The sequence below is a fragment of the Labeo rohita genome, chromosome 21 (genome assembly GCF_022985175.1).
Source record: "Labeo rohita strain BAU-BD-2019 chromosome 21, IGBB_LRoh.1.0, whole genome shotgun sequence".
Taxonomy (NCBI): domain Eukaryota; kingdom Metazoa; phylum Chordata; class Actinopteri; order Cypriniformes; family Cyprinidae; genus Labeo; species Labeo rohita.
This window is the reverse complement of record NC_066889.1, coordinates 4,899,540-4,924,747: the sequence shown is the minus strand read 5'-3', so window position 1 is coordinate 4,924,747 and position 25,208 is coordinate 4,899,540. Positions and strand designations below refer to the sequence as shown.

The 25,208-nt window shown below is 35.0% G+C and overlaps 1 protein-coding gene across 5 annotated transcripts in view; it reads left to right on the top strand.

The window, feature by feature from the left end:
• The window catches only part of ebf1b (EBF transcription factor 1b), a 155,073-nt gene that overhangs the window by 88,577 nt on the left and 41,288 nt on the right, over positions 1-25,208 (top strand). For all 5 annotated transcript variants that reach the window (XM_051092974.1, XM_051092971.1, XM_051092972.1 and 2 more), the window contains exons 7-8: positions 12,076-12,157; positions 16,019-16,160. In XM_051092974.1, coding sequence (XP_050948931.1) covers positions 12,076-12,157; positions 16,019-16,160 — 224 coding nt within the window. The remainder of the gene's footprint in view (positions 1-12,075; positions 12,158-16,018; positions 16,161-25,208) is intronic.

The following is a 25,208-nucleotide window of genomic DNA, read 5'->3' as shown; positions in this document are numbered from 1 at the left end:
GCGAAAACAAAAAAATTAAGAAAAAAAAAAAAAACGCATACAAAAATTCCGAACTTGAATTCAAAATTTCGAACGACCTTAAGACTTGAGAAATTTCTCTTTTAATTCTAGGGATGTAACAATATCAAAATTTTAATATTACGAAGTCCACAAAACAATGTATATTGCAATTAAAAAACAAAAACAAATTAAGAACTGGAAAACAATGAACATTGTGTACATTTTAAAGTTTAAATAATTAAAATAATAATAATAATTATAATAATAATAATTATTATTATAACAATTGGAGTAACAGCCATATATTGTAAAACAGCTGTGCTGTAAAATAAATGAAAAAAATATAAATAAATTAACCCTAACCCTAACCCATTTAAATTGCTCGCTGTCAGCAATTCATACTGCACTTTTAAGCTTTTATTTTGACAGATGTTACAGTAGAGCTTTTATTTTGAAGAAATACTCCAGCTTCAGTGAAAACAGTAAAACATGCAGCAAACGCAGGATTAAGCCATATTGTGCTTTCATTTTAGTTCGTTTGACAGATACTGTGCCAAAGCATAATGTCCCAAAACACAACTTTAAAGATCTTTTATGTTAAATATATCTTAAAAACTGCGCTTTTTGCCCGGAAAATTGTTTTATATTGTTCACGTGACTATGATAATATCAACACAGTTTTGCTGTCGCAATATTGATAATATTTTTACATCCCTATTTAATTCTCATTTAAACGTACCATTTTTCCTCATCCAAAGGACTCTTATAGCCTCAATCCTGTCTTTTCACTGGAAAATCAAACCCCTGCCAAATCTGATCAGATGGACCATGAATGAGGTCATCATCTGGAGACAGTTGACCAGGCAGAGCGAGAAACCGTCTTGTTGTCCTTTTATTTGTCTCTGCTGAAGACAGGATAAGACAGGTGGAAGAATGTGGACGTAGTGGCTGTCAGTATGAGTTCTCAGTGCCTCGACTTCACTCTGCTGTCTATGAATTATTTGTGGAGCCAGCGATGACAAAAGAGTGTGTCTCATCAGACGCCACCTCAAGCTCTTTTGATATTGGCAAGAAGAATGGCGTGGAAACATCCATATTCCGGGTGTTATGTGTATCCGGCGAGCATTTGTACAGCTGTACACACACATCTACGCCTTTGATATGTGGAGAGAGACATATGATAGCCGATTTCTGGTTGAGATGGGAAAGTGCCTCTCAGCGTTGTGTAAGCTGTCTGCTGACACGTGCAGAAAATCATTCACATGCCTGGAGCGTCGAGTCGGTTAGCTGTCTTGTGTTATAGACTGTGCGAGATGGGTTCTGTGTACACTGCAGGGACTTGTTTCAATTCTGTAATGATTGCTGGATGTGCCATAACAAGGTACAATATTTTACGTTCCATTTGAGACAAATTTTTCACTCCCTGTGGAGGCACATCAAAACCCCAAGTGTCAGTGACGAAAATAAACCTTACAATATATTAAAACATAGGAAACATGCATGATTTGAACAGTCAAGTCACTTGTGTTTATCTAGCACTTTATACAATACAGATAGTTTCAAAGCAGCTTCACAGTGATAAGCAGGAAAAGTGGCAAAATTAAAGACGCAAACTTCATCAAAATTGAGTAAAATTGCTGTACAGAAGACTATAGTGCTATTATTCAGCTCAAGTTAGTTCAGTGTTGATTCAGTTCAGTATAACATTGTCAATGTTGTAAAATTGGTCAGTTATAAAACATAATTCAGCCATAAAGCTATAAAAGGCTATAAAACTGGTAAACATGACATGAAATAAAAATCACAGAAATTCACAAAATGGTCTGGTAATTTTAACACGACAAATGTTTAGAAATAGACTATTTTATTTTTATATTTCTGTTTTTTGTTATTTATTCTCAAAACAAAGAGCAAGGGATGTATATTAGATATGTATGTGATGCTATATCTTTGTATTTTATCATACCTGTATTTATCGTGCTTTCCTAGAGAATGATGGGAAATGCAGTTTTGACACAAAAGCCTATCACCTACTAAACTAGGAATATGAGTAGCATTTTCTGTATATACACAGTTAACAAAATGCCAACAAACTAAACTTATTTGGAATTATGTAGTTTATTATTAGTTTGTCAAATAATAGTTTATTATTTGAAAATTAAGTTTTAGGGCTTCTAGTTCATGTCTGTTTTAGGTTACTGTGGAAATGTAATCACTGTAAATAAAATTGTGGTTTCAACTTAAAATAATTTGTTACCCTGCTGCCTTAAAATGTTACGTTTAGTCAAAATTAATATCCAAGTTGTCACTTAGTAAAACTTAACATTTCAAGTTGACTAAACTTATTTGAGTTGACTAAACTATAACGAACATTATTTTAAATTGACTTTTTACAGTGAAATTACAAGTTACCCTATTTAAAATGTCATAAATAGTGTAACTATTTCAGTTTCTTTATTAAAGTAATGTAACTGATTACATTACTTTCCAACATTTCTAACAAATATTTTCAACAGTTTTCAACCTTCATTACTTAAATTAAGATTATAATAATTTAATTTTAAAGCACAGCTACCACAAAATCAGACTTTAGCACCTCTTTTTACTTTGAGATTGTACTGAGGTTAAATATAGATTTAAAACCATAACAACAGATATTCCTTTCATAGACGCTAACATCTAACAATGGGTTGAAAAAAAACGAATCTTATATATATATATATATATATATATATATATATATACACACACACAAAACTTAAATAGAAAATAAAACAGTTATCAAATAACATTGGTATCCCATACAGCAGTGCAATTTGGGGAAAAAAAATCAATTAAATCTGTAAGTGTGTGTGAAAATTTTGAGATGTAACCCCCTTTGTAAACGTTAACATTTTCATAAGTAACTGTAATTTAATTACACATTTTTTCTTAGTAACTGTAACTGATTACAGTTACATTGACTTTGTAATTAAATTACATGTAACTAGTTATTCTCAACACTGTCTGTTAGCTTTGAGGCTAAATTCTATGCTAATGTAAATAAATAAAAATGTCTTTTTTGTGAGAAAACACCAAGAAAATAGATGACTCATGTTGCGCTTGTGGGCGTATCTAATTTTTCTCATCCAATTAAATGGTCGCTAGAATGAAAATGTCCCTCCCACTAATACCATGGCGTATGGCTGTGACATAAACAAGACCTGTTGGTTAAATTTTGCTAGTAGGCTTTTAAATTGCCTTTTAATATGTTCCTCCCCATTTTCCTGTTTCAATAGGAAATACATCAACAAAGAAAAGGAAACTTGTAAGTCTTGTAATATGACCATTTTAACATGACTTAAAGTCAGCAGGCAAGAGAGCTCTATATACAAAATGCTAACGGAATCACATTGGAAAAGAGAAGCAAGGAAACAATAGACTAAATAAAAACTGAACACAAGACACGCAGACAAACAAAAATCAACACAACCATTAGCCAAGTAAACTCTCTCACTCCCTGTTCGCTTCAGTCTGTTTTCCCTGGTCTCTCGCCCTGGTGTAACCCACCACTCAATTCACCTCCCCAGAGAAGACAAACAGACAAAGAAGAGGTATAAAGCCAGTGTTTGTGTGCAAGAAAACAAAAGTAGTAAATCTGCCAGGCCCCAAGGTACGGGACCCTCCCAGCCCTGCTAACCGTTAATCAGCCCTGCCTCTGTGAGTGTGTGTGTGTGTGTGTGTGTGTGTTAGCTGGGCTAATGATTTCCCAGCTAGACCACCACACCAGCCCCCCCACGACCCCCTGAGCTAGCCCCCAAAATCAATCTTGCTCTCATGAATTATTGAGTTGTTTGCCTTCAGCCTTTTACAATAGACACTAAAGGAGACCTGTCTCCCTCTTTTCCTTTCTCTCTCAGACTATTTTTGCTTTTTTTACTCTATTTCTATCATTGGGTTGGTTTGTTGGCGACTCTGTCAAAGAGGTTTCCAGAGGTCAGGTCATCTTTCATGCCAGGTGAAAGTAGGACTGTGTGTGTGCTTTTGGCTAAAGAGTCAATTTCTTCTTGGGTCAATCCAAGATGCTGTCTGTAATAAGGATGTCAAAAGTACCAGTACTTAAGTGGATGCCACCAGTATCTTTATAGTACTAATAGTGAGTGCATTTTTACTTATTATAGTAATGTTTAATATTTATGGTTATTTAATATTTATATATTTTTAATTGTTTTTAAGGATACATTTATATATATATATATATATATATATATATATTTTAAATAATTTTAAATTATTTAGAGTATATTTTCATTTAATTTAGAGATTTGTATTTATTTGTTTTTATTTTTAATAAATGTTTTAATTGCATTAAAAAAACCCGTTTTTTTTTATTATTTGATTTCAATAAGTAGTGTAATTGAAATGCATGTTTTGCATTGTTTAAATATTCAGAAGGCTTGACGGAATCCTTCAAAAATCCTGTGAAACCCAACAATAACAACAAATTACAAACGATCATTATGCTAATTCATTATCTACTTGTGTTTCTAGTTCAAGTAGTTATATTAGCACCACAAAAAAGCGAGTTGAACTCAGCAGCCCAACAAGGTGTCTTGTTATAGAATAACTGTGCCTACAACACCGAATATAAGCATGAATATGATCCAGGTGAACCAGTCATCAACTTGATTTCCATATCTCCAGGGACCTCTCGGTTTGATTGACAGGCCTCTGTTCCCACACTGGGGTGAGCAATTACCAGTCCTGCATATTAAGGATTGCTTGCGTAAAATAATGCTCCCGCGTGATTTTCTCTTTCTGTGTAGTTTTTGAGGCTGGTCTTACATTTATGCATATTTGAAACTGAGAGAAAGAGAAATTTCATCTAAAAACATTATAGCAAGAGTTAGGAGTGAGTCGATCCGTAGCAGTGATTTAATCATGGCACGACATCATCGTTTGAGTGACATCACATCTAGTAATCGTGTCACACCCTTTTTGAGTCATAGAACTGGCATTAAAGGAATAGTTTATTGCGAAATGAAATCAGCCTCATGTCATTCGATACCCATGTGACTTACTTTCTTCATGAGGTAACGTTATGAGAAAATAGTAAGGAGCTGTAAAATACCAAAAAATGCTTAAAAAGCACCAAAAAGAGCAAAATGATCTGCATACATTAAAATACGACAGGTCAAAATGCATTACACCAGGTTTGACACGCTGACAATGGAGAATCAATGATATTTCATGACAGTGACATCAGACTTGGCCCTACATATTTTATAAGCGAGAATGAGATTTGCAAACTATGTCATATGGGTTTAGCTTAAATTGTGACAATTTTCAGCTTTGAGTGAACTCATGCTTAACATTAACAGTGAGATATTTTTCTATGACTTTTAGTGCATGATGTGTGATATATGTGAGATTTCACTAATTAGATGACAGACTTAGTAGCACTGATATTATTTAACATTGATAGTAGCATAATTTGCAGTTTTGAGTCACATATAGCGTATAAAGTGTGTGTGAAAAAGAACAATGTGTGTGTGCTGATCCGAATTCGCTTTAACCAACAAAATCTGCCAAATAAAACACAACCACCTCTTTTCTGATTACAAACACATGTAAACGCACACAAGAATATGCCTAGTATTTCTCTTGGCAAGATGGTATTGACACTGTTGCAATAATGGTATCATGTGACTGCTGCTGTCAGCATTGAATTCTAAACACTACATCAGGAGCCAGTTCTACAGTATTCAACAAACTGATCTGGTCAAATTTAGGTATATTTTTCATGTTTAATTTCTGTTAGCATATCATTTTATGTGCACATGCCAGTGGCATGAAATTAAACTGCAAATGCACAGAAACGTACAGCATTGCAGTTAATGCATGGTATTACTGCTTTATTACTATGTAATAAATGTGTAATAACACAACTTGAAATCTCTACGTGGTGATTTCGGAAATAGTGAATGGTAAATTTACGTTTATTTAATATTTATATTTTTTTTTAATAAGTGTTTTTAATTATACATATTTTTAAATTATTTTTAAATTATTTAGAAAATCAGATTAATCCATTAACGTAATTCATGAATTTAATTTACTGTGCTATTACTATTTATAGTGATTTTTAATATTTGTATTTATTTTATAATTTTATTTTTACATTTTTTTAATTATTTTAAATTAATCGATTTAAAAATAAAGTACTGTAACTTAAGACGCTTTCATACTTTCATACATATGTTATTACTGTGTTATAAATGTGTAATTACTAAGAAAAAAAATGTGAAAAAAGTTACTTTTGAAAATGTTAACGTATACAAAGGGGGTTATATCTCAATATTTTCACACACACCTACAGATTTAATTTTTTTCCCAAATTGCATTGCTGTATGGGATACCAATGTTTCAGGAGTTTAGGACACAGAATAGGACACATGCTTATTTGATAACTGTTTTATTTCATATTTAAGTTTATTTATATGCTTTTCATACTCAACTCAAAACGTGCAGTTAATGCATATTATTACTGTTATTACTGTGTTATAAATGTGTAAATACACAACTTTAAATCTCTTTGTAGGAATGATATATTTATGTATTTGTACTATTACCATTTATAGTGATTTTCAATATTTGAAATGATTTAATATTTTAGTAAATGTTTTTAATTATACTTTATAATTTAATTTATTAAGTGCTGTAATTTAAAACACTACTTCCATGTTTTGCATTGTTTAAATATTCTGAAGGCTTTACAGAACCCTTCAAAAGGATGTGAAACTCAATAGTAACAACCAGGTACAGCCCATCAACATTCTAATTCATTATCAACTTGTGTTACTAGTTCAAGTAGTTATATTAGCACTACAAAAAAGCTAGTTGAACTCAGCAGTCCAACAATCTGCTCAAATGTCTGCTAGCCTGTGCTGTAAAACAAAACTTGCGACGTACAGTATTTGCAGTTAATGCATGGTATTACTGCTTTATTACTATGTTATAAATGTGTAATAACACAACTTTAAATCTCTTTGTAAGGATTTGGGTAATAGTGAATGGTATAATTTAAATCATGCAGAATAGATTAGCTGGTGAGGCTGAGAGAGAAAAACACCAAGTGAGTTCAAGGAGAGAGAGACCCAAAAAATACAAAGAACGTGGATAGGGAAGACCCCCCTTTCCCAATCTCTCTCTCTCTCTCTCTCTCTCTCTCTCTCTTTCTGATTCACTTGGAAGTGTGCGTTAGCCCTCATAAAATATTAATGTTGGTTGTGCTCAGAGCCATAATTGCCATCTCAGCCCGTGAATAATTTATGCTGCTGTGCTGTTCACATGGGCTCATTTACTCTTGGTGTGGCTCGCACCATACAGGAATATGGCACAGGCAGCTATGGCCGCTGTTTTGCATTTAGTAACCAAATTAGATTACCTCATGCAAAAGCTTCTCTCATCATGATATCAGCCCTACTGAATTTCAGGAAATGCAAAACCCAGCTTCTTCATCGTCAACCACTCTCAATCCAGTTTAACCAGGCGCTAAATGCACTGAAATAACACTGTGCCGTGAGTGTTTAAATTATACCACTGTGATTCATTTCAATATACTCTCTTTCTATTAAATTATGCTCATTATAGATACATTACACGAAACTACCAACATTGCACAATTGAGGTAAAACACTTAGGTTTTTTGATCTACTGATCAAGACAGCTGCAGTCAAATAAATAATTTAGAAATAATAAGAAGAGTGTATAATAATAATATAATATAATATAATATAATATATAATCTTTTAAAAATTTTCTAAAGAAAAAAATTGAATGATTTTGGTTTTTATGAAAGGACTTGGTGACTATTAGTTTGATGACTTTAAGTTTTTATTAACATTGCACTATTTAAAAACTGAATTTTAAATTAAGGTTTAAATGTATTGATCTACTGATCACAACAGATTAAATGATTGGATTAATAAAATAATAATCTTAGTTTTCTACATTATTTTTTATTTCGAGCAATGTTTAATATTTATTATGAATTAATAATTGTATTTTTTATAAATGTTTATACATTTATACATTTAAAACATTAACATAATTTTTTCATTAGAAATTACAAAATGATATTAGTCTTTCTATTTAATTCATGAAGTACTATTAATACACCTAAATATGTAAAATATTTATTATTTTTAGTTACATGATTTAATTCTTTAAGTAATGTAATTAAAATGTGTTAAAATGTTAGCATTTAATGACCTACAGATCACAACAGATGCAGCTGATTAAATGATTGGATTGATAATATAATAATCTTATTTTTCCACAGTAGACAAATACATACAAAACTCATGTGCTAGTAGATTCTTTGTCACACTTTTTAAAATTCATTTATTTTATGTATAATAATGTCTAATATTTATAATTATGTAATATTTGTGTTTTTTAAATAAATGTTTTTAATCATACCTTTAAAAACATTTACATAATTTCTGATTATTTTGAAAATTATAGGAATATTTTCATTTAATTCATGAAATTATTTTTATTTGTATTTATTTAATATTAATATTTTTAAATAAGCATTTTAATTATATAAGACTATAAAATACCGACCAAATACTGATTGGATTGAAAGTGGTTTTAAGTTCGGAAACACATGGCTAGTAGATTATTTGTTACACTTTTTATTTATACTTTGTGTGAGAGTGTTTGTTTATGATGTTGTTCATGTTCCAGATGTGACCTACAACCTGAACTAGCCTTGCATTGTCACAACCAATTATTTGATATTACAAAGAAAAATGGTTAAAAAATAAACATACTAATCATAGAAGAGGTTATACAAGTCATTGCATAAATTTTTATAATAAAACTTTTATAATAAAGTAATCGATCCAAGCAATTAAATGTGCGGAAAAGAAGATTTAATAAAAAACATTAAGAACCGCTTCATTCTCTTCCATAATTTTACTCTAAGCATGCTTGTTTTATTTGGTGTACCCTGCTGTTTTCACATGAATTCATCAGCGGTGGTGTATTGTTATCTGTTATAGAGAGGTCACAGGTGTCTCACTGTTAGCTCGTGTAAGTAAGTACGGCTCCACACTCAACCCCTCTAGTAATTGGCCTTCATTGGAGTGCCCTTAACTCAAGACGACAGCAAGGTCCTTTCAATTATGGAAGCGCAGGATGACTGTGAGTGTGTGAGTGTGTGTTCATGAGATGATCCACACACACCTGACTGCTCTTTGCCATATAACTGGGCTTGTCGGGCCACATCAGGTCAAAAGTATTAAGCAGCCTCCTGATATTAATCCGACTCTTATAAAAGCACATATCAAAATGGATATACAACTACTAAGTGGCATCTGCAAATAAATGCAACTTCACTTTTATAATAACTAACAAATTGCATGTGTTTTTCACAGTGCCTTCTGGGATTGCCTTCTCTGTGAAGGATGCATATGATGCTGCCTTCAAATTTGGCTAAACTGAGGTGTCTTACTAGGCAGCATAATTAAGTTAGCAACCTTTTGGAACAGGCTTTGTGTTGCAGTGATGCTTTTGGAAAGCGATCGTGGGTGTGTTTTAAACAGAGAGTGAGCAAGTTATAGTAAGAAGAGCTGATTCATTATATAACACATTCAGTGTCATATTGACAAAAGAGACAGACAGAATTGCAAACAAAGAGGCAAGAGAGAAATACATGAGAAAAAAGGTCCTGACAGACGGGTGTGTGCCATGGCATTATCCAGTTAGACACACACACTGTTTGTATGCCAGTCAGAGCAGCTGGTATTGTGCTGTTACAGCTCTAATGCCAGTCTGTGAGTGAAGGGTTTGTGATGGTGCCCATGAATGTGCCCGCTTTCTGCTTACCATGATTATGAGAGAGACAGACATGTTTTTCTGTTTGGATGGGAGTCTGTGTGTGTGTGTCTTTGAATCGGCGAGCTGTCTTAGCAACGTTTCCCCGTGACAGATGGGCGCTCCACATTTCAGCACACTGCCTGTTGCTGTGTGTGTTTGTCTGTGCATGTGTTTGTGTTACTGAACTTTTAGGATGTGTAAAAGCTCATACTCTTTTAAAAAATGTTTTATGGTGATTCCTCAGTTCAGCAACCTTTTTAAAAAATCTGTTCTCATGATGAAAACGTACCTGTGGGAACGTTTTCGAGAGAAGCGAAATACTTACCAAGAAGTACATATCACTGCAGCTTCCAACAGAAATGTCCACTAGATGCTGTAAAACGGCGAGCACTTGTAATCGTTTACATACACAGTTATGATTACAGCTCCATATGTTTCGCTTTCCGGATGTAACAAGCTTGCTCGGTAGCTCAGCTGGCACAGAATTGGACTTAGGATGTGGAACTCTTGGGTACGAATCCTATGAAAAACATGACTCATGATGAAGGAGCTGAAAGATGATGCATGCGATTGTGTTTTTACGTCGCATTCGCTTTTGTTCATACTAACAGGTAGGTTTAGGTGTAGTGCAGATGGTACGTTATTTTAAAACATCACAAAGTATTAGAGTTATAGCGTCACTCAATGGACATTTCAAGTCAGAGCCTTGGTGACACGTACAAAATCAGTGTCACATATAATGTACCATACGTACGTTCATCTGTTCCGGGGAAACAAAACTGAACACTCTTTTAGTGCCGCTCAGTGGACATTTCTGTTGGAAACTGCAGTGATATTACGCGTCTCGCGAAAATGCTCCAACAAGTACGTTTTCATCATCTGGACAAAAGGACAAAAGTAGATATATTTTGCCAGGTAAATATTTTATTTTATTTTATTTTATTTACGTATGTCATGAATTACTAATTTATATACTCATTTATAAATATATAAAATATTTGGACATTTTGCAATCTAAACTAACATTGCGTTGTCATAAAAAGGTCAAATTATCTGATATTTTACAAAACTTTTTGATCTTGACATGCAATCATTATGGTCTTCAGTTTTTGTCTGTTTTGTTAATATTTTTTCCCCTGCATGCTTGTTGACCCAAATGATTTTCGATGATGTTTTGTTAAATTATTTTTCCCTAATACATAATAATAAAATAATATGTCAAGCTACCTTTGTCCCCCCCCTAAAAGATAAGAGAATAAAATGAATAAATATGTGACCAGGGACCACAAAACCAGTCATAAGGGTCAAATTTTTGAAATTGAGGGTTATACCTCATCTGAAAATGGAATAAATACGCTTTCCATTAATGTATGATATTGTTAGGATAGGACAAGATACAACTGCTTGAGAATCTGAGGGTGCCAAAAAATCTAAATGTTGAGAAAATCATCTTTAAAGTCCAAATGAAGGTCTTAGCAATGCATATTACTAAACAAAGATTAAGTTTTGATATATTTATGATAAGAAATTTACAAAATATCTTCATGGAACATGATTTTTACTTAGTATCCTAATGATTTTTGGCATAAAAGAAAAATCAACAATTTTGACCCATACAGTGTATTGTTGGCTATTGCTACAAATATACTTGTGCTACTTGTGCCATACCTTTGTGGTCCAGGGTCACATATGGCATAAAAATGAGCATCATCCCATTGATCAAAATAGTTTTTTCTTCTTAAATAGGCTTTTAAACTGTGTCTGTAAACTTTGAAGTCATCTATTTATATGCTATTTATCTATTTATCTATTTATTGTACTTATCAAAGTTCTCAAAATGCATTTTAAGTGTGCTATTCACTGTAAAAAAGACAAAGACTTTTAAATGTCTGACCCCTAGTAGCTGTTTTGACAAGAAATACAGTGCATCAACATTTAAGAAAATTGCGCTCATCAAACTATTTAAAGGGATCTTTAAGGTACCAGTTTTCTCAAGAACTAGAATCAAAAGATCTTTGTGGCACTTATAAAGGTTCTCCTGTGGCATTTGTGATTCTAATTGGATCTGTCTAATTTCACTGTCAGAGATTTGTGGAGAACTGGCCCATTTATAGTTTTTAAATGTTTATCTATTGAGTATTAGCTTTTCAGAATATTCAATGGATTCCTTCAGTCCACCTCTAACCGATCGTTTCTCTTCTTTTGCAGATTTTTTCTGAAGTTTTTCCTAAAATGCAATCAGAACTGCCTGAAGAATGCAGGAAATCCACGGGATATGAGGCGCTTTCAGGTAAACCGTTTGTCTTTTAACCTTTTCATTCATTAGCTCATTACTCTGCGCACTTTCCAACCGTTCATCCTCTGACTCAGTGTTTCCAACTGCTTTTGCTAATCTGGTCAGGTTCTGGATGTTTTTGTATACCCATATAAAATATTTGGAGTAACTGTGCTCTAATTTAATTTCTCATTTTTTGTCATGTGAGAAATATTCCTTTCTCTGCATGTAGTTTTACTCTCTTCAGCATTTGATGGTATTAACAATCTGGCTCCAAGCCTGTAAACACACTCTGCATAATTGCACAACAGTGTCACTCACACAGTGCGCGTGTTTGAGTGTGAGACGTTGAGTAAATAACCTATCACTGCTTTGCAAGAAACACAAGACCTTGACCTCCAGTCATTCATTGGTATGTGACCCTTGCTGCTTTCACAAGCACTCTTACACGCACACACGCACACATACTTTCACTGTCTCTTGCTACTGCCTGTTAATTTGGTTCTCACACTGTTCTAACACTCATCAGAAAAGGATCTTTAAAGACAACATGAACTGTCTGTTTACTTTTTTATTACACTCAGAAAATAAAGCTAGAAAAAGTTGTCATTGAGGTGGCACTGAAAGTGTAATCAGAATTAGGGATTTCTGGTCTTATTGTCTTTTCTGCTAATGTTCTTTTAGGGTTAGTAGAATATGTTGAAATTTATTTGCAAAGTTACTAATAGTAGATAGACTTAAAGCTAGTTGACATGTAGTTGCAAAGCTACCTCTAGTTGTGGAATGTCTACAGCAGACTCAAAGTTGCTTACAGGTTTTATTGAGTTGGCTCCAAATTATCAGCCCGTTTTGGATCAGTATTCAGTGATATTATCTCAGCAGCTGTCTGTATAGTTCTGTCTATAAACGAATCATTTGCAGCACTCTATGAGCGATCTCACAGTGATTGTGTAATTAGCAGCAGAACGCAGTCATATTTTACACAGCGAGCAGGCAAGAATGCAGGAGAGAGACTTTCCATCACACACATACACAATGCGATGTCACAATGCGGTGGCCGTTTGGGGTCTCAGATGTTTCTTCTAAAATTCCTTATAGGAGAACAACAAAAATGACATGTTAAGATACAGTAAGAGAACAAAGATGTAAATGTAATGTATTTTGCAGGTTACACTTTATTTTGATAGTCCACTTTAGACATTCTACTAACTATAAGCAACTTTGCAACTACATGTCAACTATTTCTCATTAATTTGCAACTACATGTCTACTAACTCTCAGAGCAAACTGTTAGGTTAGGTTTAGGGTTAGTAGAATAAGTTGACATATACTTGCAAAGTTTAGAAGAGTGTTAGAAGATATTAAGCAGACAGTCTACTAATACTCTAATGACTAGTTGACATGAAGTTGCAAAGTTACTTACTGTTAGTAGAACATCAAAATAAAATGTTAACATTTTGCATAGCTCAAATAAATTGGTCAGATGTGAGATACGTGCTTCTATATACATATGTGACCCTGGACCACAAAACCAGTCATAAGAGTAAATTTTTTGAAATTTAGATTTATCCATCATCTGAAATAAGCTTTCCATTGTTCTATGGTTTGTTAGGATTGGACAATATTTGGCCAAGATACAACTATTTGAAAATCTGGAATGTGAGGGTGCAAAAAAATCTAAATATTGAGAAAATCACCTTTAAAGTTGTCCAAATTAAGTTCTTAGCAATGCATATTACTAATCAAAAATATATTTTTAGATATTTACAAAGTATCTTCATGGAATATAATATTTACTTAAAGAAGAAGTCCACTTCCAAAACAAAGATTCACATATAATGTACTCACCACCTTGTCATCCAAGATGATCATGTCTTTCTTTCTTCAGTCGTAAAGAAATTATGTTTTTTGAGAAAAACATTTCAGCATTTTTCTCCATATAGTGGACTGTGGTGTCCCGATTTTCACCTTCCAAAATGCAGTTTAAATGCGGCTTCAAACGATCCAAGATGCGGTTGTAAACAATCCCAGCCAAGAAAGAAGGGTCTTATCTGACGAAACGAGAGGAGCGCCCTGCACGATATGAAAACTGATGAATTTGAATGTTGTCGTCACATATACAGCATCATATGCATGACTTTGCTCGGTAGCTCACGCAATACCATTAAATTTTAATGGTAAACAGCTCCAGTACGAACCCGTGAAACTATCCAACAGGAAAGAGCATTAACCTTTAGCTACACCCCTGGATATTTCATTTCTGGGGTGCGTTTCTCATACAACGACGTAACTCACAGATTAACCTCCATAGTACAATGCATTGCTGTGGAAACAAACTAGCTAGTCACAACTGTTTCCTGAACACGGTGGCATCTCCGTCGTTTGAACCACATTAGTTTAACAATGTAAAGCCATCGTTAATGATGTTACACGCTGTGGTAGAGTAATAACATCTGCTATTTAGCTGATGAGAGATCTCTAAAATGCAGCTATATTGAACATGGCACCTGATGACTAATTTACTATTTTTTGTTTAGCTTTTCAGTTTTGTTTAGCTTTATTTGATGTTTGATTCATCGCGGGTTCCCTTATATGCGCACTATTCAAAAACGGCGCTTATAGAGGATGCAAAAAAAAATACATAGATTAAAATGCATTTATATTTAGATAGAATGGAAGATATAGATTGCACCGCATGTTAGCTTGCTTATTGTGCCCAAGAGCATAATTTATTGAGCCCATATGTCTTAACTAACAAGAAACTATGGTTCTAACCATAGATTGAGAGCTGTAGTTCCAACTAAGTAAGTTTGCAATGCTGTTTGCGTATGTTCATTTGAACTATGGTTTCAGAAAACACAGAATCGTTGAGCTATGTTGGTAACAACAGAACTTGCGACCATAGTTGGCTTACAGTGCTTTTGGGTATAATTATATGTACCTCAAGCAGGGTATTAAAAACGCAATATGTGCCTTTACCAATGTGATAAAAAAGGGCTACGTCACGTATTGAATGTGTGTTTTAGCACCACTCTCTGGACATTTGGAACTGCCGGAAAACGTGCAGTAAGGTACGTAATTATGGTACTGCAGAAATGTAAATAGAGGCTCATATTTTCCCTTGCCTGAGTTGTGGAAGTGAGAAATATTTGAGCTCATATTAAGATCTCTTTAAAACTTCAGAGGTGAAATGTGATTACTAGGGAACTCTTCTCAGAAAAATCTGAGAAGCAGGAGAATTAATGTCCATTTCATTGCTGTCTAAGAACAACAGTTGAGATATTAAAGAGAATCACACCTCTAGGCATCAAGGACTGTGAGCAGTCAAAAAAGAGATGGAGATAGGTAGGAAGAGAGAATAATGTGAAAAGCATGCTTAGCCACGTCCCTCAGAGACTTACCTCTCTTCACCAAGTCCTTTCTTTTTTGAAGAGGCAGAATTTCCTCTCAAAACTCAACAGCAATTGAAATAAGAGGCTGTATGTGGGGTACCAGGGGGCCTCTGCAGCTTAAGAGGGCCTGTTTGTGCCACTCATAATAGCAACCTCCAACACTTATTACGTTCTTCCCATTGTCTCAGGGCGCACAAGTACAACCGTTTTTAATTGAATTAATCCGAGCCAACCTCTATCAGCAATCAATCGGAGAGAGCAGGGCATTGTGGGATAGGCAGAGGAGTGTGTTTGTATGCAGTGTTAATTAGTGTACAGCATGGAAATGATTAGAGACTGCGAGTGCTTTCATCACAGCGCCGCTGGTGAGGTGAGGCTTCAATTCCGGTTGATGCCGCTAGTGGCACAGAAATTACACACTTCACTTTAGAGTGACAAAATAAAACTCTTTCATGTCATTTACACCCGTACCCTTCCGTTATAGGTTGTTGTGTCGACGACGGTGAGCGTAGAAGGACACGTTCTGGCTGTTTCGGACAATATGTTTGTGCACAACAACTCCAAACATGGCAGAAGAGCTCGGCGACTGGACCCGTCAGAGGGAACGCCGTCATATCTGGAACATGGTGAGTTGCTGCGGATTTAACAGAGAGTTGTTGAATTGGCTGCTGAATTGGGAAGTTATTCTTTTTAATAAAAATCGGACAGTTGATGTGAATGAACGGACTCATCCCATCCCAACTGGTTTGCAATAGAAAGAAACAAAAAATGCCATCAGAAGGAGCAAGATGAGGTTGGCTAGTGTGTGAACGAGAACCCTGACAGATCATGTAGACTCAAACTTTATTATACTGTGATGAAATATGCAGTAAGCCTCTGCAAGTCTCCGACAATAACCACACACACACAAGTCTACATTTTATTAATAGTGTGTTGATACCAAATCTTAAACTCTATCCAGTATGTGTGAATGAGTTGGTGAGAGATAACGCTTAGCTGTCGGAGCCGTCTGTGAGCTTTGGCCCTTTAAGTCACTTCTCCAGTGGTGCGGAGAGAGTAAAAGATGAAGCAGAGATTAATTAAAGCACTAACCTGTGCCCTCCCTCATTCCTTTAACCCATTCCTCCATCTGCAGAAATTACTATGGTGGGGTTTAATTGAATGCGAAGGGGAAAAATTATGCACAGAGCCAGATACATTAAATTCAAAAACACAGGTTTTTAAATATAGGGCAGCTACATAGTAAAACCATGGTACTGATGATTAGCATATTCATGTACTATGGTGGAATATATCATTATTTCTTACAAGGAGACTCGAGTTGATTTCAGTGGAGTTTATTATATAGCATCAGAGTCGGAAATTAAAGGAATACCGTAGTTCACTTCAAGAATAAATATTTCCTGATAATTTACTCACCCCCATGTCATCCAAAATGTTCATGTCTTTCTTTCTTCAGTTGAAAAGAAATTAAGGTTTTTGAGGAAAACATTCTAGGATTTTTCTCCATATAGTGGAGACGAAATTGCAGTTTCAATGCAGCTTCAAGGGGCTCTACATGATTCTAGCCGAGGGTCTTATCTAACGCAAACAATTGGTCATTTTTTAAAAAAAAATTAGAAAATATACTATAAAATATAATATAAAATATATTTTTTTAACCACAAATGTTCATCTTGCTCTAACTTGACCTCACGCATTACGTAATCATGCATGTGTGACATAGGTGGACACACCAAACCAGTGTTTACAAAGCGAACATACAAATAAAGTCAAAGGTAAAACAATGTTGGACAATTTTGAAGTTGGAGGAGAAAATTAAGGAGAAAAAGTATTATGGAGTTTTTTCGCCCTACCATACCTTTTTGAACCGGAGTACGCAGACGAAGAACTAACCGCGTGATATTTTCCAGCGTGATTCTATATTGCGTGAAGACACCATGTGCATCGCAGAGCTAGTACAAGACGAGCATTTGTGGGGAAAATGTTTATCAATTAAAATTTTTTTTAGAAAATGACCAAACCTTTCATTAGATACGACCGTTATTACTCGGCTGGGATCGTATAGATCAGGGGTGGCGAACGTTGGACCTGGAGAGCCGCAGCCCTGCATAGTTTTGCTTCAACCCTAATCAAGCGCACCTGAACAAGCTAATCAAGGTCTGAAGGGTTACTAGAAAGCTACAGGCAGGTGAGTTTTAATTAGGGTTGGAGCTGAACTCTGCAGGGCTGCGGCTCTCCAGGACCGGAGTTCGCCACCCCTGGTATAGATCCCTTTGAAGCTGCACTGTAACTGCAATTTGGACCTTTAACCAGTTGGCTCCCATTGAAGTCCACTATATGGAGAAAAATACTGGAATGTTTCCCTCAAAAACCTTAATTTCTTTTCGACTGAATAAAGAAAGACATGAACATCTTGGATGACATTGGGGTGAGTAAATTATTGGGAATTTGTTTTATTCTGGAAGTGAACTAATGCTTTAACAGGGGTTAAAATGCCCCACAAATTCAAGATAAAGAGGCCCTGCCCCTGCACAATTAAACAATTATGGTTGTCATGACCAAAAAGAAATGATGTGTCCATTCGTCAAATTATATTTTGATTCGCTCACACTGCATCAGGTTGCTTTTTATGCATTGGTTTTTTTGTTTTTTTTTTTAGCAGCTTTGAACATTGAGCATTAAAACCAATCACGTGCATTTGTGTTGAGAAATGCAGTGAGACAACAGAGACGGTTACATTAGTCAGCGAGGAAAACCAGCCATTTAGAGGCTTTCTGAGCATCTGAAAACGCTGAAAACTCTGTAGTTGTTGTTGAGTGTGAACGCTCACTGATTAAATTCTTTCCACTAGTGAATTCCCTCATCGTAAACAACACTCTCGGACACCAAGTAAATAAAAGATTAACAGAGTAGTTAACTTCCAGAATAACAATTTACAGATAATGTACTCACCCTTTTGTCATCCAAGATGTTCATGTCTTTCTTCAGTCATAAAAAATCTAATTTTCTTCTCCAACTTAAAAAACGTCCTACATTGCTGTTTTACCTTTTTTGTAAAGGGTGTTTGATCTTTTTTGCATGTTCACCTTGTAAACACTAGGTTGGTACTTCTGTAGTGATGTAGGACGATTTTGAAGTTGGAGGATGAAAATAAGATGGGAGTTTTTTTTGACATACCCTGTCTTGAACTGGAATACACAGGGTTCACACAGAGCTAGACAAGATGAGCGTTTGAGGTTAAAAAGTATCTAAATTGTAAGATAAGACCCTTCTTCTTTGGAGAAATCCTGAAATGTTTTCCTCAAAAAACATAATTTCTTTATGAGAAAGACATGAACATCTTGGATGACAATTTTTGTTCTGGAAGTGAACTACTCCTTTAATTTCGTAGCTTCAGTGATTACAACAAAAGTTGTTGCAAAACGTGCGCTAGACTTGCATTAACGTCATGGACCGACATGTTTGTCTGTGAAGCCAGAGCCAGAATGTTTGCCAAGCATTTCTCCAAAATGACAGAAAACAAACACACACACACACACACAACCTAGATATGTTTTCTGTTAATTGACATTAATAATCATTATTACAATATCAAGGCAACTATTTAAAGTGTTAACCCTGTTGCTGGTTTAGTAACTGTGGTTTTAGATACCAATACAAATGAGTGCAAAAACAAACCAATAAATTTCTAAAGCATTCTGATGATTGTCTTCTGTGACTGATCCATCACTCAAATGTTTATTTTGTTAATGGCTATTTCTTTTTGACAGACATGGCAAAAGCATTCCGTATTTAAAATGTATGCTTTAATGCACATTGAAATCCTGCTGACATAATGCAGCAGAAAATCCGACTTTTGACGTCACATCCATCACATTGGATTACTGATGACTAACAACTTAGCTTAAATAATGTACGGCATGACAGAAATTGTCTCAGAATACCATTTCTGCCTCATTCGCTTAAATGTAATAAAGCTCTTAAAAATCCAGAAAGTATTAATTTTGGAAAGGGTGTTTTCTCTGTGTGTTTTATGGTTGTAGAGTCTCTTGGTGGAGTTTAGCTTTAGCGTTAGCTTTCCCAGAGCCCATCTGTGCAAGGCCAAGCCCACACTGACGTGCTTCACAAAGATGCTTGAAGTATTTATCTAGACGTCCAACCAATCCAATCAGTGTCCCATTTAGCCTGTCAAGGATTTAGATGTCCAGGGAAATTTGTTGGATCTGGATGGAAGAACAGAACATATGATGTGGTGATTTACGGTCGTGAATGAATATGGTGTGATAAGCTGTGATGGTCTCTTGGGGTCTGTGGCCGCGTGCTGGCGGCATCAAGCGCTATCAGGAGGTCTGTTTGCATTTGGATGAAAGACAGAAAGTACAGATTTACAGTTTGTATTGACAGTAAGCTTCTGTTTTTTAAATTTTGGTTAGGGTTTCAGTTTATTACATTTCAGATGGATGCGCTCAGGACGTCAGTCCAGTCCGCAACTTTAATTAGCGGTGCTTGTTAAGTTTTCTGTTTTCTGTTTGGCGGGTCAGAAAATGGGGGAAAAGAATCCCACAGCACAAGTTTTTTCACTGTTCTTTAGCTGTTATTTATTTTATTTAGATTAAATTATGAGCAAAGGGATGATATTAATTGTGGTCCTCATGGTTGAGATACTAATGGGCTCCAAAATGACCTCAGATCAGGTCTGAAATGCTTCATTAAGACAAGAGCAGTTAGAATGAACTCAATGAGGGCAACTCCGATAACAACAACTGGCTGGATGTATTTATCTCCTAGAGCTGGAGGTTGGTGTGTGACCCCAAATGCTTCAGACTACCACATTAAATGAGTTTATAAGAAAGGGAAAGCAGGAAAAATGGCTCAGCTGAGCGCATCCCAGCGGAAGACAGTCTCTCTGTCCCAGAGCACCAAGCACAAACCCTAGGGACGTGGAAAGGGGATGCAATCTGTCCATGGTGTGCACTAATGTGCTACATACCTTATGCGGGCAGTGATTTTATATTCGCCGTATCGTTTCTGTAAATTTAGTTTCTGCTTTTAACATGCTTATAATCAAATTGGGTTCATTTTAGATTTACAAGTTGGTTTGTATATAATAGTCACTTTTAAATGTATTAACATAGCAGACAAGCTCGACCAGGTGAGCTATATATAAAGAAACAACATCTTTTAAAATGGTTAGTTTAATATTTCATTAAATATATCATGACATGAACGGACATATATAGGAATGACCTAAAATTTATCTGCTTAATTTTAACTTTTGTTGTGTGTTTTTGTGCTGTACTGTGTCTATCAAGTGTAATTACTCAAATGTACTTTGCCCTGTGTTCGTACCCCTGCCTTTTGCTTTTGTGTTTTGTGTGTGAGACTTTTTACATTGTAAATTAAACGTGTGTGTGTGTGTGTGTGTCGGAGCAGCATGGTGAGCAGATGGCTTAGAGAAAGCCACAGAAAGTTTAATCCTATCAGATGGATTCATGCGTCTCCATCTGCTTAATCCAGCTACCATTTCAGCCTCCGCCAAAAACCTCCACTCACGCCAAGATTACCGCCACAGATTGCACCTCATCTTCCCTACTTTACCACCCCACCAAACGCCAAAGTGTGTGCGTGCGTGTATGTCTCATTTCACCCTCCAGGTCTGGATTTCTTTCCTTTCTATCGTCTGACACAAGCATGACATGTAAAAAGAGAAGATTAACATGTGTTTACTGAACACGAGAAGTTGTTCTTTTCAGTAATCTAAAGCTGCTTGTGATTAGGACTTAGGGATGTTTTTCAAATTACAAAAGGGGGGAAAAACAAATATTGGCCACAGATTAAGCTTTTGGCCTTTGAGTGTTTAAATATGATAGCTTTTTGAGATCTAATAACCAAATGATTGGTATTTAAAAATTTGTATTTGAGAGCCCAGATGTTTTTTTCAAGATTCAAAGGAATTTACTTAATGCATTATTTTCCAAAATCCAAATGACTGATCTTTATTACTTTAACAGATGTAAGTACATGTCACCATTTTTCGCAAGTAAATATATTTCTAAAAGTGCTGTTGACTTGAAATTTTCACCAGATGTCGGTAATAAACCAAATAATCCATACATACAAAGCAAACAAAACAAATAAGTTCAGAAATTAAGTTATGTGTAATAAAATGGAATTACACAGGGAAAAAGTATCGTACACATGAAGAAAGGGAGATGCAAAAAGGCATGGAAAGCCAAGACACAAGCTGAAATCTATCAGTAATTAGAAAGCAATCCTTGCCCTTGTAAGTGGAAGTTAATATTAGCTGGTTCAGTCCCAACACCTACAGTACCAGGATGATGAAGATGAAACAAGGGTGGACATTTTAGCAAGACAATGATCCCAAGCACAGCCAAGGAAACTCTCAGTTGGTTTCAGAAAAAGAAAATAAAAGCTGCTAGAATGGCCCAGCCAATCATCTGACGTGAATCCAATAGAAATAAGAACTAAAAGTTCAGAGTTCATTGAAGAGGCCTAGTGAGAGCGACTAGTTTTTCCATACAGGACCCATCTTGAAGCTGTCATTACCACCAAATGCTTTTGTACAAAGTATGAAATCCATTTCAGTAGTTCAATACTTTTTCCCTGTGTCATTCCATTTTATTACACATAACTTAATTTCTGAAATTATTTGTTTTGTTTTATTTGTATGTATGGATTGCTTGGGTTGTTATCGACATCTGGTGAAAATTTCATGTCAGCGGCACCTTTAGAAATATATTTGCCGTGAAAAATTGTGTGTTCAATACTTACTTTACCCACTGTATAAACACACAATTGTGGGATATAAAGTCAGAATTTGCAGGATATAAACTCACAATTGAGTTATACAGCTAGAATTGTGAGATATAAACTTGTATACTTATATACTTTTTTCTGAGTATTGCGTGATATAAATTCACAATTGTGCAATTCAGAAAAAATGTAGGATGTTTAAGTCTCGCAATTCTGACTTTATTTCTTGCAATTGTAAGTTAAAATCCTGCAAATCTGACTTTATATCTTGCATATCTGACTTTTTCTCACAATTGTGAGTTTATATCCTGCAATTCTGACTTTATATTTTGAAATTCTGACTTTATTACTCACAACTGAAAATTTATATCCCGCAAGTCTGACTTTATTTTCTTACAATTCTGACTTTATTTCTCGCAATTGCAAGTTTATATTCCGCAAGTCTGACTTTATATCCTACAATTCTGACTTTATTTCTTCCAATTGAGAATTTATGTCCCGCAATTCTGACTTTATATATTGCAATTCTAACTTAATAACTCACAATTGCAAATTCATATCCCACAATTCTGACTTTATATCTTACAATTCTGACTTTATTTCTCACAATTGCAAGTTTATATTCCGCAAGTCTGACTTTATATCTTGCAATTCTGACTTTATTTCTCGCAGTTAAGTTTATATCCCGCAATTCTGACTTTATTTCTCACAATTGTGTTTATATAGCGCAAATCTGACTTTATATCTCAATGTTGACTTTATAACTTGCAATTGCGAGTTTATATCTCGCAATTCTGACTTTATAACTTGCAATTGTGAGTTTATGTCTTGCAATTTTGACTTTATATTTTGCAATTCTGACTTAATAACTCACAATTGCAAATTTATATCCTGCAGTTCTGACATTATATCTTGCAATTCTGACTTTATTTCTTGCAGTTGTTTATATCCCGCAATTCTGACTATATCTCGCAATTCTGACTTTATTTCTTGCAATGTTAACTTTATAACTCACAAACTGCGACTTTATCTCTTGCAATTCTGACTTTATTTCTCACAATTGTGTTTATATCCCGCAATTCTGACTTTATATCTCGCAATTTTGACCTTATTTCTTGCAATTTCAAATTTATATCTCGCAATTCTGACTTTATTTCTCACAACTGTGAGTATGTATCCCACAATTCTAATTTTATATCTCACAAGTTTGACTTTATATCTCGCAATCTGTGTGTTTATATGACAAAATTCTGCGAAAAAAGTCGGAATTGCAAGTGTGTATCATGCAATTCTGAGAAGAAAAAAAGAATTGTGAGATGTAAACTCACAATTGCGGAAAAAAAGTCAGAATTGTCAGATAAAAAGTCACAATTACCTTTTTTTTCTTTATTCAGTGGTGGAAACAGGCTTCCATACTGCCCCCTTACTTGTAAATGTATTAAATATTTTGCCTATTTCAAGTTATTATAGTGTTCTCAGCTCCACTGAACAAATTTGGCCATGTTTTAATTGTGTTTAATTTAATTAAATCCATTCCAGTGGATTTACAAAATTAAAAAAATAAATACATTAATTACAGATTTACCTATAAAATCAATGCTGGAAACATAACTGGTTAATGAAATTTATTATACATTTTTACTTTTTATTTAAAAACTTAAGCATTGTTAGTGCTTCTCCAAAATGTTTTGTTGGACCTCATGCATCCTATCATTAGGCAGTGCTGACTTATTTCTGATGCCACTTGACTCTTCATGTTCATTGTAACAGCTCAGCTTAGTCTAGCAAGGTTACAGTATATCTTACCCGACTTGCATCTCACAGCGTGTGGATCTAAGTCACGCTGGCCCATCACAACCCTTCCTTCTCTTTATATCTCATTACTGTGAGTGACGCTTTGGCATTTGGGAGCTAAATGCAGGTAAACGCCGGCTGGCTAAATTGCTTTCTTTGCCCCCTGCTAGCACGAGACTCTGCGTCTCAGAGGGGAGCAGACAGCTCTAATAAGCAAACTGACCTTTCTCCGTGGTGGTCTCTTTCTCACTCAGCCACTGATCCACGGCCGCCGTGGAGAGCAACAAACAGAACACGCTAAACGAGCCGCTGTACCTCGACGCCCGGTGACAAAAACACGTGTCTCCTACAGCAGGAGGCCTAAGGTCACCTTATTTACACGAAGAACGTACAACCGCACTTTAATGTTAATGTCTACTCTTAGGATACTTGAAGAATTGATAAGCAGATATTGAATTTAGGTGGTTTGGGGACAGTTTGGCTGCGGGCTTTTAAGCAAATAACAATTGAAGATCTTACTCGAGATCTGCTGATATTCTTGCTATATCACTAGTGTTAAATTTTACAAAAATAAGTTTCTGTGGGCACTTCTGGCCATATGGCCTTATGGAAAATAATGTTTCTTAAGGCATTTTTCTCACTCCCACAAGAGAATTGTTGTTTTTTAAGGTTTATTTATTTATTTCTTGTTTGTGAAACATGAACATGGTACATTTTACACATATTTAAAAATAAAATGATCAACTTTTTTGTCATTCTTTTATGTATCTTAAAGGAATACACCCAATGTTTTTTTTTTTCTTAATTTAACTCATCCTCATTTTGTTTCAAACCTGTATACGTTTCTTTCCTATGTTGAAACAAAAGAAGAGATTTTGAAGAATTTTGAAGAACCAAACAGTTGTTGGTCCCCATTGACTTTCATAGAGAAAGAAATACTATGGAAGTCAATGGGGACCATCAACTGTTTGATTACCAGCATATTGTCAAAATATCTCCTTTTATATTCAACGTACATACAATGTACCTGTAAGAAAGAAACACATTCAGGTTTAAAATGACATGAGTAAGTAGTAAGTAAATGATGATTTTTCAGTGAACCA